This window comes from Entelurus aequoreus, linkage group LG05 (assembly GCF_033978785.1).
Source record: "Entelurus aequoreus isolate RoL-2023_Sb linkage group LG05, RoL_Eaeq_v1.1, whole genome shotgun sequence".
Classification (NCBI taxonomy): Eukaryota; Metazoa; Chordata; class Actinopteri; order Syngnathiformes; family Syngnathidae; genus Entelurus; species Entelurus aequoreus.
The window spans coordinates 82,930,404-82,944,337 of record NC_084735.1 but is presented as its reverse complement, the minus strand read 5'-3'; the positions used below and the strand labels follow the sequence as shown (position 1 = coordinate 82,944,337).

The following is a 13,934-nucleotide window of genomic DNA, read 5'->3' as shown; positions in this document are numbered from 1 at the left end:
GGGACATAAAAAGGGACATACAAGTGGATAAACGCAGGGACCTACAAGGGGACAAATGCAGGGACCTACATGGGGACATACAAGGGGACAAACGCGGGGACCTACAAGGGGACAAACGCAGGGACCTACATAAAGATATACAAGGGGACAAACGCGGGGACCTACAAGGGGACAAATGCAGGGACCTACATGATGACATACAAGGGGACAAACGCAGGGACCTACATGGGAACATACATGGGGACATACAAGGGGATAAATGCAGGGACCTACATGGGAACATACATGGGGACATACAAGGGGACAAATGCAGGGACCTACGCGGGGACATACAAGGGGACAAACGCAGGGACCTACATGGGGACATACATGGGGACATACAAGGGGATAAATGCAGGGACCTACATGGGAACATACATGGGGACATACAAGGGGACAAATGCAGGGACCTACATGGGGACATACAAGGGGATAAATGCAGGGACCTACGCGGGGACATACAAGGGGACAAACGCAGGGACCTACATGGGAACATACATGGGGACAAACGTGGGGACCTACATGGGGACATACAAGGGGACAAATGCAGGGACCTACATGGGGACATACAAGGGGACAAAAACGCGGGGACATACAAGGGGATAAATGCAGGGACCTACGCGGGGACATACAAGGGGACAAACGCAGGGACCTACATGGGAACATACATGGGGACAAACGTGGGGACCTACATGGGGACGTACAAGGGGACAAATGCAGGGACCTACATGGGGACGTACAAGGGGACAAACACGGGGACCTACATGGGAACATACAAGGGGACATACAAGTGGACAAACGCGGGGACCTACATGGGGACATAAAAAGGGACATACAAGTGGATAAACGCAGGGACCTACAAGTGGACAAACGCAGGGACCTGCCAGGGGACAGACGCAGGGACCTACATGGGGACATAAAAAGGGACATACAAGTGGATAAACGCAGGGACCTACAAGGGGACAAATGCAGGGACCTACATGGGGACATACAAGGGGACAAACGCGGGGACCTACAAGGGGACAAACGCAGGGACCTACATGATGACATACAAGGGGACAAACGCAGAGACCTACATAAAGATATACAAGGGGACAAACGCGGGGACCTACATGGGGACATACAAGGGGACAAACGCAGGGACCTACATGGGGGCATACAAGGGGAACAAACGCGGGGACATACAAGGGGACAAACGCAGGGACCTACAAGGGGACAAACGCAGGGACCTACATGGGGGCATACAAGGGGAACAAACGCGGGGACATACAAGGGGACAAACGCAGGGACCTACATGGGGGCATACAAGGGGAACAAACGCGGGGACATACAAGGGGACAAACGCAGGGACCTACATGATGACATACAAGGGGACAAACGCAGGGACGTACATGGGGACAAACGCGGGGACCTATATGGGGATATACAAGGGGACAAACGCGGGGACCTACATGGGGGCATACAAGGGGAACAAACGCGGGGACCTACAAGGGGACAAATGCGGGGACCTACATGGGGACATACAAGGGGACAAACGCAGGGACCTACATGGGGACAAACGCAGGGACCTACATGGGGGCATACAAGGGGAACAAACGCGGGGACCTACAAGGGGACATACAAGGGGACAAACACGGGGACCTACATGGGGACATACAAGGGGAACAAACGCGGGGACCTACAAGGGGACATACAAGGGGACAAACACGGGGACCTACATGGGGACATACAAGGGGAACAAACGCGGGGACCTACAAGGGGACATACAAGGGGACAAACACGGGGACCTACATGGGAACATACATGGGGACAAACGTGGGGACCTACATGGGGATATACAAGGGGACAAACGCGGGGACCTACATGGGGACATACAAGGGGACAAACGCAGGGACCTACATGGGGACAAACGCAGGGACCTACATGGGGACATACAAGGGGACAAATGCGGGGACCTACGAGGGGACCTACATGGGGACAAATGCGGGGACCTACAGGGGGAAAAACGCGGGGACATACAAGGGGACAAATGCGGGGACCTACAAGGGGACAAGCGCAGGGACCTACATGGGGACAGCTGGAGAAGTTAGCCCCGGACTGGGATGACTGGTGAGTTCCAGTTTGTTGCCTCTGCCCAAAGTTTGGAGGCAGGCATAAGTGGGTTTATTGATAGTCTTATTAACTCCATGACCAATAATAATATGTATATTAATAAAGTCTTGCTGACCTGATGAAGAATAATATGTATACAGTGGAACATCCATTTATGAACCCATCTGTGTACGAACGTTTCGATTGCACCAAACGTCCTTAAGTGTCTCTTTGTACGAACGCTTCATTCATTCATTTTGTGTGTGCCGCTGCCATTTTGATGACGTCACTTCCTGTGCATCAAAGCACACACGGGGCGTGGCCACTTTTGGAGAGGCGGAGCACGTCGTCTGCTATTCGTAGACAGCAAGGTAAAAATATTATACTTTTTAACTTTTTTTTTTTTAATTTTCATTGTATTTTATATTATTGTTTGAGAGCACTGAATGGACTTTTGTGTGACCTTGCGACACGCCCACCTCCAGGCCGTGTGCAAAACAAAAAGTGCACCTTTTCAATGGAGCCAAAACACTGCCAGAGATTTACGAACTAGGTAAGTCGTCAAAAAGTACTACATGTAGTTCACTATATAGAGTTTACAAATACAGGAAGCACAACACACATAGGCCTACTCATGTACAAAACTACTTTTGCTGCATAATTTCATATTTTGAAGCTTTTTAAAATCTTAATTCAGAGGCCGTCGGTCCTCCCGTCTTCTTCTACGGTGTTTTACCTGCAAGCCTTAGTCTAGTAAAACTGCTTCCGGCTAAACTTGTTGTAAACCCCGCCCACAGGCACCCGTCTGTGTTGTCTGTCTAAATGTAAATAATGCAGACGGTCTAATTGTAAATAATGCAGACGAGGCGTGTTTACTGAGTTCTCAATGTTTAGTCACACAGCGTGCTCATAACCACATTCTAGCTGCCAGCATGGCGACACACAACAACCTCCACGGGGCTACCGCGCAAGCTCGTCACTACTGTTGCATGCTGGGTAGTGTAGTTCATATGTTCGCTAGCTCAGTGTTTTTCAACCACTGTGCTGCTGCACACTGGTGTGCCATGGGAGATTACCTAATTTAACCTATTTGGGTTAAAAATATTTTTTGCAAACCAGTAATTATAGTCTGCAAGTAATGTGTTGTTGTTGAGTGTCGGTGCTGTCTAAAGCTCGACGGAGTAACCGTGTAATACTCTTCCATATCAGTAGGTGGCAGCCGGTGCTAATTGCTTTGTAGATGTTGGAAACAGCGGGAGGCAGTGTGCAGGTAAAATTGTGTCTAATGCTTAAACCAAAAATAAACAAAAGGTGAGTGCCCCTAAGAAAAGGCATTAAAGTATAGGGAAGGCTATGCAGAACGGAACTAAAACTGAACTGGCTACAAAGTAAACAAAAACAGAATGCTGGACGACAGCAAAGACTTACTGTGGAGCAAAGACGGCGTCCGCAAAGTACATCCGAAATATGACATGACAATCAACAATGTCCACACAAAGAAGGATAAAAACAACTAAAATCTTCTTGATTGCTAAAACAAACTAGATGCGGGAAATATCGCTCAAAGGAAGACATGAAACTGCTACAGGAAAATACCAAAAAAAGAGAAAAAGCCACCAAAATAGGAGCGCAAGACAAGAACTAAAACACTACACACAGGAAAACAGCAACAAACTCCAATTAAGTCAGGGTGTGATGTGACAGGTGGTGACAGTACACCTACTTTGAGACAAGAGCTATATTGATTCATGCTTGGTTATGGTTTAAAGTCATACCCAACACAAACGACTTTTTACTGTCAACTGAGTTTCGTTTTTTTAATGATGTCTTGCTGGTGGTGTGCCTTTGCATTTTTTCAAAGCAAAAAATGTGCCTTGGCTCAAAAAAGGTTGAAAAACACTGCCCTAGCTCATAACATCACACCATCCACACTGGCTTTTAGTTTGAAACCGTAAAAAAAAGAAGCGAAACCGTAAAAAAGACAAGCAAATGGGGAAAAAAAGTCTAACACAAAAACAATACAAATGTACAAAACTACATGGCACAGGCACCCTTCCACACTCGCTTTCAGTTTGAAACCGTAAAAAAAAGAAGCGAAACCGTAAAAAAGACAAGCAAATGGGGAAAAAAAGTCTAACACAAAAACAATAAAAATGTACGAAACTACATAGCACAGGCACCATTCCACACTCGCTTTTAGTTTGAAACCGTAAAAAAAAGAAGAGAAACCGAGAAAAAAAATAAACTAAACAAGTGAATGTGGAAACAAAGTTTAACATAAAAACCTGTGAAACACACAAAAACAATATAAGTGTACAAAATATGAATATTGGCATCGAAAACATGTCATGATTTAAAAAAAATATCCACCAAAAATATTTTATTTTTTTCCAATGTTTGGATTTATTTGTTGCCAAAACTTCTTTTGGTGCCAATACAACTTTTTCTACAATGTCAAATTATTTTCCCTGATACCAAATTTTACCGGCAGAGCTTCTTTAAACAAATATTATTTTTTATTTTTTTATTTTTTCCAATTGAACAATGTACATACAAACATATAGTTTCAATGTACACAACATTTAAGGCACTTTAAACAACAGGTTGAGCAAATACTGTCTTTTACAAAACATGTAAGGAAAGAAAACTAAAGCCGATACAAATAGAATGTAAACATAATAACAATAAATAATAATTACAAAAAATATGAGAAGATACAAAATTCAAACAAACAAAAAAGGTTAAACTAAATCCCTTTATATTTCTGCAATAACTAAATCAATTTAAATTAAGGGCTTTTGTATTTTTCATCAGTTTGCAAGATTTAATTGCTGATTTTAAATTATCAAGCCAATTAGAAAATGGCATGTGTGTAGCTTCTTTAAACATCAACAAAGTACAAGGGCCACGTGCGCGGTGACGTGGCGAGCAAGCATGTGACGCCACTAATACTGGCGCACAGCATACACGCACGCTCACACTCCAATGTGCTCGGTCTGCAAAGTCAGCCAGCCAGTAGCTGACCAGCCCGTCGTGACGTCATCTTCCGGGCGAGGGGGGCGGGGCAAACGGAGCTGGAAAGTCATAATGATGATGGTGATGATGGCTGAACCGCCCCCAAAAGTCCATATATACCCATGGATTCTGTTTCTGTCGTGTCTGGACTTCTTCCACGGTTAGTCTTCACTTTTTTAAAGTTTTCTTTGCCTTCACTATGTAATTATCTGACAATAATCACATATTCTTTTGGTGGTATGTAATATACATTTTTCCTTCGACTTAATAAATGTTCAACATCTCCTGTGGTCAGAGTTGGCTTTTAGTGCAAACTGAAAAAGTGCAGAGTTGACATATTTGAAAGTTGTGGTTCGCAGCCATTGTTGCAAGCTGCAGAGTCACGCCGCTGCTAGCATAGTAGCATGTTAGCGTAGCAGCTGTACTGCTCCTCAACTGGCAGGAGAAGGACAATGGCCATCTTTGTCAGCAGATGCTGGTCCATGCATCCCACAGACTTCTGGCAGCGGTTGCCAAGGCGACGCAAAGTGCCTCACCAGTTTAAAGGCCTACTGAAAGCCACTACTACCGACCACGCAGTCTGATAGTTTACATATCAATGATGAAATCTTAACATTGCAACACATGCCAATACGGCCGGGTTAACTTATAAAGTACATTTTTAAATTTCCCGGGAAACTTCCGGTTGAAAATGTCTATGTATGATGACGTTTGCGCGTGACGTCAATGGTTGAAGCGGAAGTATTGGGACACATTGTATCCCAATACAAACAGCTCTGTTTTCATCGCAAAATTCCACAGTATTCTGGACATCTGTGTTGGTGAATCTTTTGCAATTTGTTTAATGAACAATGGAGACTGCAAAGAAGAAAGCTGTAGGTGGGATCGGTGTATTAGCGGCTGGCTGCAGCAACACAACCAGGAGGACTTTGAGTTGGATAGCAGACGCGCTATCCGACGCTAGCCGCCGACCGCATCGATGATCGGGTGAAGTACTTCGTCATGCCGTCGATCGCTGGAATGCAAGTGAGCACGGGTGTTGATGAGCAGATGAGGGCTGGCGTAGGTGGATAGCTAATGTTTTTAGCATAGCTCTGTCGAGGTCCCGTAGCTAAGTTAGCTTCAATGGCGTCGTTAGCAACAGCATTGCTAGGCTTTGCCAGGCGGTACAGCATTAACCGTGTGGTTACAGGTCCAGGGTTTGGTAGTATTGTTGATCTTCTGTCTATCCTTCTAATCAGGGGCTTATTTCTTTTGTTTCTATCTGCATTTAAGCACAATGCTGTCACGTTAGCTCCATAGCTAAAATACTTCGCCGATGTATTGTCGTGGAGATAAAAGTCACTGCGAATGTCCATTTTGCGTTCTCGACTCTCATTTTCAAGAGGATATAGTATCCGAGGTGGTCTAAAATACAAATCCGTGATCCACAATAGAAAAATGACAAAGTGTGGAATCCAATGAGCCAGCTTGTACCTAAGTTACGGTCAGAGCGAAATAAGATACGTCCTGCACTGCACTCTAGTCCTTCACTCTCACGTTCCTCATCCACGAATCCTTCATCCTGGCTCAAATTAATGGGGTAATCGTCGCTTTCTCGGTCCGAATCGCTCTCGCTGCTGGTGTAAACAATGGGGAAATGTGAGGATCCCTTCAACCTGCGACGTCACGCTACTTCCGATACAGGCAAGGCTTTTTTTATCAGCGACCAAAAGTTGCGAACTTTATCGTCAATGTTCTCTACTAAATCCTTTCAGCAAAAATATAGGCAATATCGCAAAATGATCAAGTATGACACATAGAATGGATCTGCTATCCCCGTTTAAATAAGAACATTTCATTTCAGTAGGCCTTTAATTTTCCCCCCGCAATCAGCATTTCATCTCTGCTCTTCTGTGCAGGCGTGCTCTCCGTCAACATGACGCTTCCCAGCGCCGTCATCACGGGCACGGTCGGCGGCGAGGCCCTCCTGGCCGCGACCTACGTCAGCTTTAGCGCCGACCTGCCCGTCATCAAGTGGCAGCTGCGCAGGGAGAAGTCGGTCACCGTCGTCCAGTCCATCGGTACGGACATCGTGGGCACGCTCAGACCCGAGTATCGCGATCGCATCCTGATATTCCCCAACGGATCGCTCCTCCTGCACAACCTGAGGCTGTCTGATGAGGGCACGTACGATGTGGAGGTCTCCATCACGGACGATACGTTCACGGGAGAGGGAAGCATCGCGCTCACCGTAGACGGTAATAAGTCCAACTTCCTTCATTTCTTTTATTGGGACCCTGCCTTTAGGAGGGAGCAGTCCACCCAGATCCTGTTATGCCAAGGCTAAAATGACGAGAGGTGACCAGAGTTGAAGTTGAACAGTTTATTCTACAGAAAAGAAGTTCATATATAGATATAAATATAATTCACTTCACTTCACCTAGAAACAAGATCTAGAAGAAGACCTGGAAGAAGATCTAGAAGAAGACCTAGAGGAAGATGTAGAAGAACACCAACAAAAAGATCTTCAAGAAGACCTAGAAAAAAACTAGAAGCAGACTTAGAAAAAATCTAGAAGAAGACTTAGAAGAAGACCTAGAAAAAAATCTAGAAGAAGACTTAGAAGAAGTCCTAGAAAAAAATCTGGAAAAAAACCTAGAGGAAGACCTATAGCAAGATCTAGAAGAAGACCTGGAGGAAGATCCAGAAGAAGACCAACAAAAAGATTTACAAGGAGACCTATAAAAAAACTAGAAGAAGACATAGAAAAAAATCTAGAAGAAGACATAGAAAAAAAACAGAAGCAGACCTAGAAAAAATCTAGAAGAAGACCTAGCAAAATCCTGGAGGAAGACCTACAAGAAGACCTATAACAAGATCTACAAGAAGACATGGAAGAAGACCTAGAGGAAGATCTAGGAGAAGGCCAACAAAAAGATCTACAAGAAGACCTATAAAAAAAACCTAGAAGAAGACCTAGAAAAACTCTAGAAGAAAACCTAGAAAAACCTTAGAAGAAGACCTATAGCAAGATCTAGAAGAAGACCTGGAGGAAGATCTAGAAAAAGACCAACAAAAGATCTACAAGAAGACCTCTAAAAAAAACTTGAAGACGACCTAAAAAAAAGCCTAGAAGAAGACCTAGTAAAAAAAACTAGAAGCAGACCTCGAAAAAATCTAGAGGAAGACCTAGAAAAAATCTAGAAAAAGACCTAGAAAAAACCCAGAGGAAGACCTACATGAAGACCTATAACAAGATCTACAAGAAGACCTGGAAGAAGATCTAGAAGAAGACCTAGAGGAAGATCTAGAAGAAGGCCAACACAAAGATCTACAAGAAGACCTATAAAAAAACTAGATGAAGACCTAGAAAAAAATGTAGTAGACCTAGAAAGAAAACTAGAAGCATACATAGAAAAAATCTATAGGAAGACTTACAAAAAATCTAGAAGAAGACTTAGAAGAAGACCTAGAAAAAAATCTAGAAAAAGACCTAGAAAAAAACCTGGAGGAAGACCTACAAGAAGACCTATAACAAGATCTACAAGAAGACCTGGAAGAAGATCTAGAAGAAGACCTAGAGGAAGATCTAGAATAAGGCCAACAAAAAGATCTACAAGAAGAACTATAAAAAAACTAGAAGAATACCTCGAAAAAACTCTAGAAGAAAACCTAGAAAAAACCTAGAGGAAGGCCTATAGCAAGATCTAGAAGAAGACCTTGATGAAGATCTAGAAGAAGACCAACAAAAAGATCTACAAGAAGACCTATAAAAAAAAACCAGAAGACCTAGAAAAAATCTAGAAGAAGACCTAGAAAACCTAGATAAAGACCAAAAAAAAGACATATAGCAAGATCGAGAAGAAGGCCTAGAGGAAGATGTAGAAGAACACCAACAAAAAGATCTTCAAGAAGACCTAGAAAAAAACTAGAGGCAGACCTAGAAAAAAATCTAGAATAAGACTTAGAAGAAGCATAGAGGAAGACCTACAAGAAAACCTATAACAAGATCTACAAGAAGACCTGGAAGAAGATCTAGAAGGAGACCTAGAGGAAGATCTAGAAGAAAACCAACAAAAAGATCTACAAGAAGACCTATAAAAAACTAGAAGAAGACCTAGCAAAAATTATAGAAGAAGACTGAGAAAAAAACCTCAAAGAAGACCGACAAGAAGACCTATGGCAAGATCTACAAGAATACATGAAATAGGTTCTAGAAGAAGACCTAGAGGAAGATCTAGAAGAAGGCCTAAAGGAAGATCTAGAAAAAGACCAACAAAAAGATCTACAAGAAGACCTATAAAAAAAAATAGAAGAACACCTACAAAAAATTCTAGAAGAAGACCTACAAGAAGACGTATACCAAGATCTAGAAGAAGACCTGGAAGAAGATCTAGAAGAAGACCTAGAGGAAGATCTAGAAGAAAACCAACAAAAAGATCTACAAGAAGACCTATAAAAAAACTAGAAGAACACCTAGAAAAAATTATAGAAGAAGACCTAGAAAAAACCTAGAATAAGACCTACAAGAAGACGTATAGCAAGATCTAGAAGAAGACTTAGAGGAAGATCTAGAAAAAGAGCAACAAAAAGATCTACAAGAAGACCTAGAAAAAAAACTAGAATACCTAGAAAAAATTCTAGAAGAAGACCTAGAAAAAACCCGGAAGAAGACCTACAAGAAGACCTATAGCAAGATCTAGAAGAAGACCAAGAGGAAGATCTAGAAGAAGACAAACAAAAAGATCTACAAGAAGACCTATAAAAAAAAATAAAAGAAGACCTAGAAAAAAACCTCTTAACCTAATAAAATAATAACTAAGAGTTTAAGATAATCAGTAAAAAGCCTGATTAAAAAAATATATTTAGCCTTTTAAAAAACATGTCTTGAGGCTCTCTGGCAGGCTGTGGAATTGAGTTTATTTTAAAAGAAATGAAATTTGGGGTCTCTGCTTCAGTTGGGGTTCCTCGGCCTGGAAGAGGTTGAAGACGTCTGCTGAAAGCTTTATTGATAATCCAACATTGAATATGTCACCTCTCACACACAGAGCCGCTCTCCCAACCCTCGGTCCTCCTGGAGGCCACCTCCGTGTTGGAGCGCACTGGGAACGTGGTCCTCACCTGCTGGCACGCCGCAGGCACCAGGCCCTCCTACAGGTGGTTGAAAGGCGGCGCGGCGCTGGGCAACGACAGCAGGCTGGTGCTGTCACATGACCACAAGAACCTGACCATCACTCGGGTCACCATGGCGGACGACGACGTCTACGGCTGCGTGGTGGAAAACCCCGCTGGCACGGCAACCAGCCCGCCGGTCAGACTGAGTGTCTACAGTGAGTAAACCGTCATGGCCGACTGTTGTTGTTGTTGTTGTTGTTTTCACAGCACTTTTCCCCTTCTAGAGAGAAGTTCCATCTACATCCTCCTCTCCACCGGCGGCATCGTCCTCCTCATCGCCTTGGTAACCGTCTGCGCCTGCTGGACGCCATCCAAAAAGTAACTTTATTGACTTGACAACAACGAACAACGACAGCAAATCGCCAGGCATCCATTTTCTTTGTGTCTTGTTAGGAAAAGAGGAAAACCTTTCTCCAGGTTTTATAATCAACACACGTCAAGACGTCACTCAGGTACGCACTTGGTTTACACAAACTAGGTATTGTTATTAAATATTATATTGGTAAAGATTTTCACACTTGGACCATGAAAAACTCTTTGCCACCTTCAAAATACCCTTTTTAACATTATTACATGAAATAATGTACCTACTTTTTACACAATATAGTCTACATTATCATAGAAAATAACATATAGGAAGAAAATTAGGCAGCGAGGAACCCTGATCGGATTTTTTATAAATATATTTTGAAAAAGTGTGATAGAGCGAAGCTGCAACATACACACTGCATCCTGCACTGGAACAATACTTACAGTACAATTCATGACTCCATTAATACTATGTGATATCATAATATTTGATGTTGTATTTGCGTAGTATTATCTTGTATTGTATGATATCATATGGTATGATAGACTGATCATATCACGTATAATCACTATAGTAGTTGTGGGTATGTGTGCAAGGTGCGCGGTTTAAATGGAGAAATACAAATAAAATAAGAAACTATACTCTATATTATATACCATTATATAATAATATGTACATGATATAGCTTGTAAAGTGTAACAATATATATATATATATATATATATAGCATGTAAAGTGTAACTATCTATATGTATATCTATGTACATGTGTATATATATGTGTGTATATATGTAAATGTGTATATTTATATATACATGTATGTGTGTACATATATATATATATATATATATATATATATATATATATATATATATATATATAAATATATATATATATATATATATATATACACATACATATATATATAAATATATATATATATATATATATACACATACATATACATGTATATATATAAATATATATATATATATATATATATACATACATATATATATATATAATCATACACATGTATATATATATACACACATATATATATATATATATATATATATACAGTATATATATATATATAATAATATATAGCATGTAAAGTGTAACTATCTATATGTATATCTATGTTCATGTGTATATATATGTGTGTACATATGTACATGTGTATATTTATATATACAGTATATGTATGTGTGTACATATATATACACACATACATATATATATATATATATATATATATATATATATATAATCATACACATTTATACATATACACACACACATATATATATATATATTTACATATATATATATACACACATGTATATGCAGTATATATATATATATTTATGTATATATATATATATATACACACACATGTATATACATATATATATATAAATAAGTATATATGACTATATATACTGTGTATATGTATATATAGCATGTAAAGTGTAATTATCTATATGTATATCTATGTACTTGTGTGTATATATGTGTGTATATATGTACATGTGTATATTTATATATATATGTATGTATGTGTGTACATATATATACACACATATATATATATATATAATCATACACATTTATATATATACACACACAGATTTTTATATATATATATATATATATATATATATATATATATATATATATATATATATATATATATATATATATATATATATATATATATATATATATATATATATATATATATATATATATATATACATACATACACACAGTATATACACACATGTATATACAGTATATATATATATATACGTAAATATAAGAGTATATATGACTAAATCTGCACTTATTTTGTAATTATTCATAATGTGAGATAGGAACACATCTTTTCCTTTACTGTGCGTTCTAAATAGTAAAAAACTGCTAACAAGAGGCGGCTACCAATGCAGGTAATGGGATTCGTGTATTTTGTGTTACGCTTGGGTCGCATTTTACTGCGCGGATCGTTCTCCCAAGATGCAGCAGGAACTCTGGAGGCAAGGTGCAGGTAAGACTATGATTTATTCTCATAAATCATTCAAAAATACAAACAAGCGTGCCGATAGCACAGGGAGCTAAAGCGAAACTTAGCACAGGAATCAAAAGATAAAAGGCATAGGCACCAGAAGCAAGGTATACACAAACGTAACTTGTTGCTTACATTTCCCCATGCAATTTTACGTGTCTTTGTTTGCACTTGCTGATGCGTACCATTTACCGCAGCCGATGCATCTCCTGAAGAGACGCAGCACCATGGAAAGAACGCCGTGACGTCGCTTGGCATCCTGCAGCAAAAGGTACACACCCGGCGATATGTACGTTTGCCTTTGGGACTTCATCGAGTCTTGTTGTGCAGGATCTTTCCCCGGGCGACTCTTCCGTCAACAGTGTCGGTTCCACTTGTGAAGCCGAGCATCCTCCGGCTTACAGCAGCTACATGGACTCTCTCACCAGGGCTCATGTTCACTCCATGCTCAAGTCCAGCTGAAACCTGCAACACCTTCAAATAACGTCCTTTGTAAACACTGATCTCATCTCATTAACTGACGTGTAATTAGGAGACTTTACTCTAATATCAATGCCAGATTTCATTACCACTCTTCATATTAAAAAAAATTACGTTCTGCACACGTTGACCCTTTTTACAGGGGAAATTGTGTTTACTCTTTCATAGTTGTGTTGGTTCTTAATTTTTTTTTTTGCTGTTGTTGCATAATTTTAAAAGCATGAATTTCCATTAAACACTAATAATAATACAATGTTGGTCACCAAAGGGTCAGATAATATTCACTTTAAAGGGGAACCACACTTCTTTTTGGGAATGTTGTCATTATGAGAGACAAGAACACAGTTCTGTTTTTTTTTTTATTAGTATTTTAAAAATGATTAAAAAAAACGCTTGGAAGATGCAGCTAATGTGAGTCAACATTGTAGCCTTCAAAGTCCTCTAAAACAACTTCAAAACCCTCAACGTTTTATAAACACACTGCAAATATATATAGAATGTAGTAACAGACACGTTCAGAACAATATTTAATGTGTGCAATATATTAATGTATTTTGTTCAATCCAATTAACATCTTTAGCGTATTGATTTTCGTTTCCGCAGCAACGCACTTCCGATTTCCGGCAACAAATGTGTGTTCCTACTTCTGGAAACAAACGCGTGTGTGTATTTTAATCATGGCAGAATCGATAACATACATCGAAGACGACTATTTTTGGACAAATGAGGATTCGCAACCTTGTCTTTTTGAAGCTGAATATACTGAGGATGAAC

The 13,934-nt window shown here is 40.1% G+C and overlaps 1 protein-coding gene across 4 annotated transcripts; it reads left to right on the top strand.

The window, feature by feature from the left end:
* Nucleotides 1-2,410: 2,410 nt before the first annotated feature.
* On the top strand, nucleotides 2,411-13,583 carry hepacamb (hepatic and glial cell adhesion molecule b). 4 transcript variants are annotated; one of them, XM_062046557.1, is made up of 8 exons: nucleotides 2,425-2,501; nucleotides 2,616-2,683; nucleotides 7,047-7,385; nucleotides 10,176-10,457; nucleotides 10,527-10,620; nucleotides 10,696-10,754; nucleotides 12,878-12,951; nucleotides 13,011-13,583. In XM_062046557.1, exons 3-8 carry the CDS (start codon nucleotides 7,064-7,066, stop codon nucleotides 13,140-13,142), a joined length of 963 nt encoding a protein of 320 aa, XP_061902541.1. In that variant the 5' UTR covers nucleotides 2,425-2,501; nucleotides 2,616-2,683; nucleotides 7,047-7,063; the 3' UTR covers nucleotides 13,143-13,583. The 4 variants fall into 4 exon arrangements, with proteins under 4 accessions (XP_061902538.1, XP_061902541.1, XP_061902540.1 ...); XM_062046554.1 differs by lacking the exon at nucleotides 2,616-2,683 and having other exon boundaries at nucleotides 2,411-2,501; XM_062046556.1 differs by lacking the exon at nucleotides 2,425-2,501 and having other exon boundaries at nucleotides 2,512-2,683.
* Nucleotides 13,584-13,934: the final 351 nt, after the last annotated feature.

What these genes read in the sequence shown, in the direction of transcription:
- hepacamb (XM_062046554.1), top strand. Translation starts at nt 2,411, where the DNA reads ATGACGTCACTTCCTGTGCATCAAAGCACACACGGGGCGTGGCCACTT. An exon ending in CATCGCGCTCACCGTAGACG is followed by an intron (nt 7,386 to 10,175) that starts GTAATAAGTCCA and finishes TCTCACACACAG; the next exon opens with AGCCGCTCTCCCAACCCTCG. An exon ending in CACGTCAAGACGTCACTCAG is followed by an intron (nt 10,755 to 12,877) that starts GTACGCACTTGG and finishes CATTTACCGCAG; the next exon opens with CCGATGCATCTCCTGAAGAG.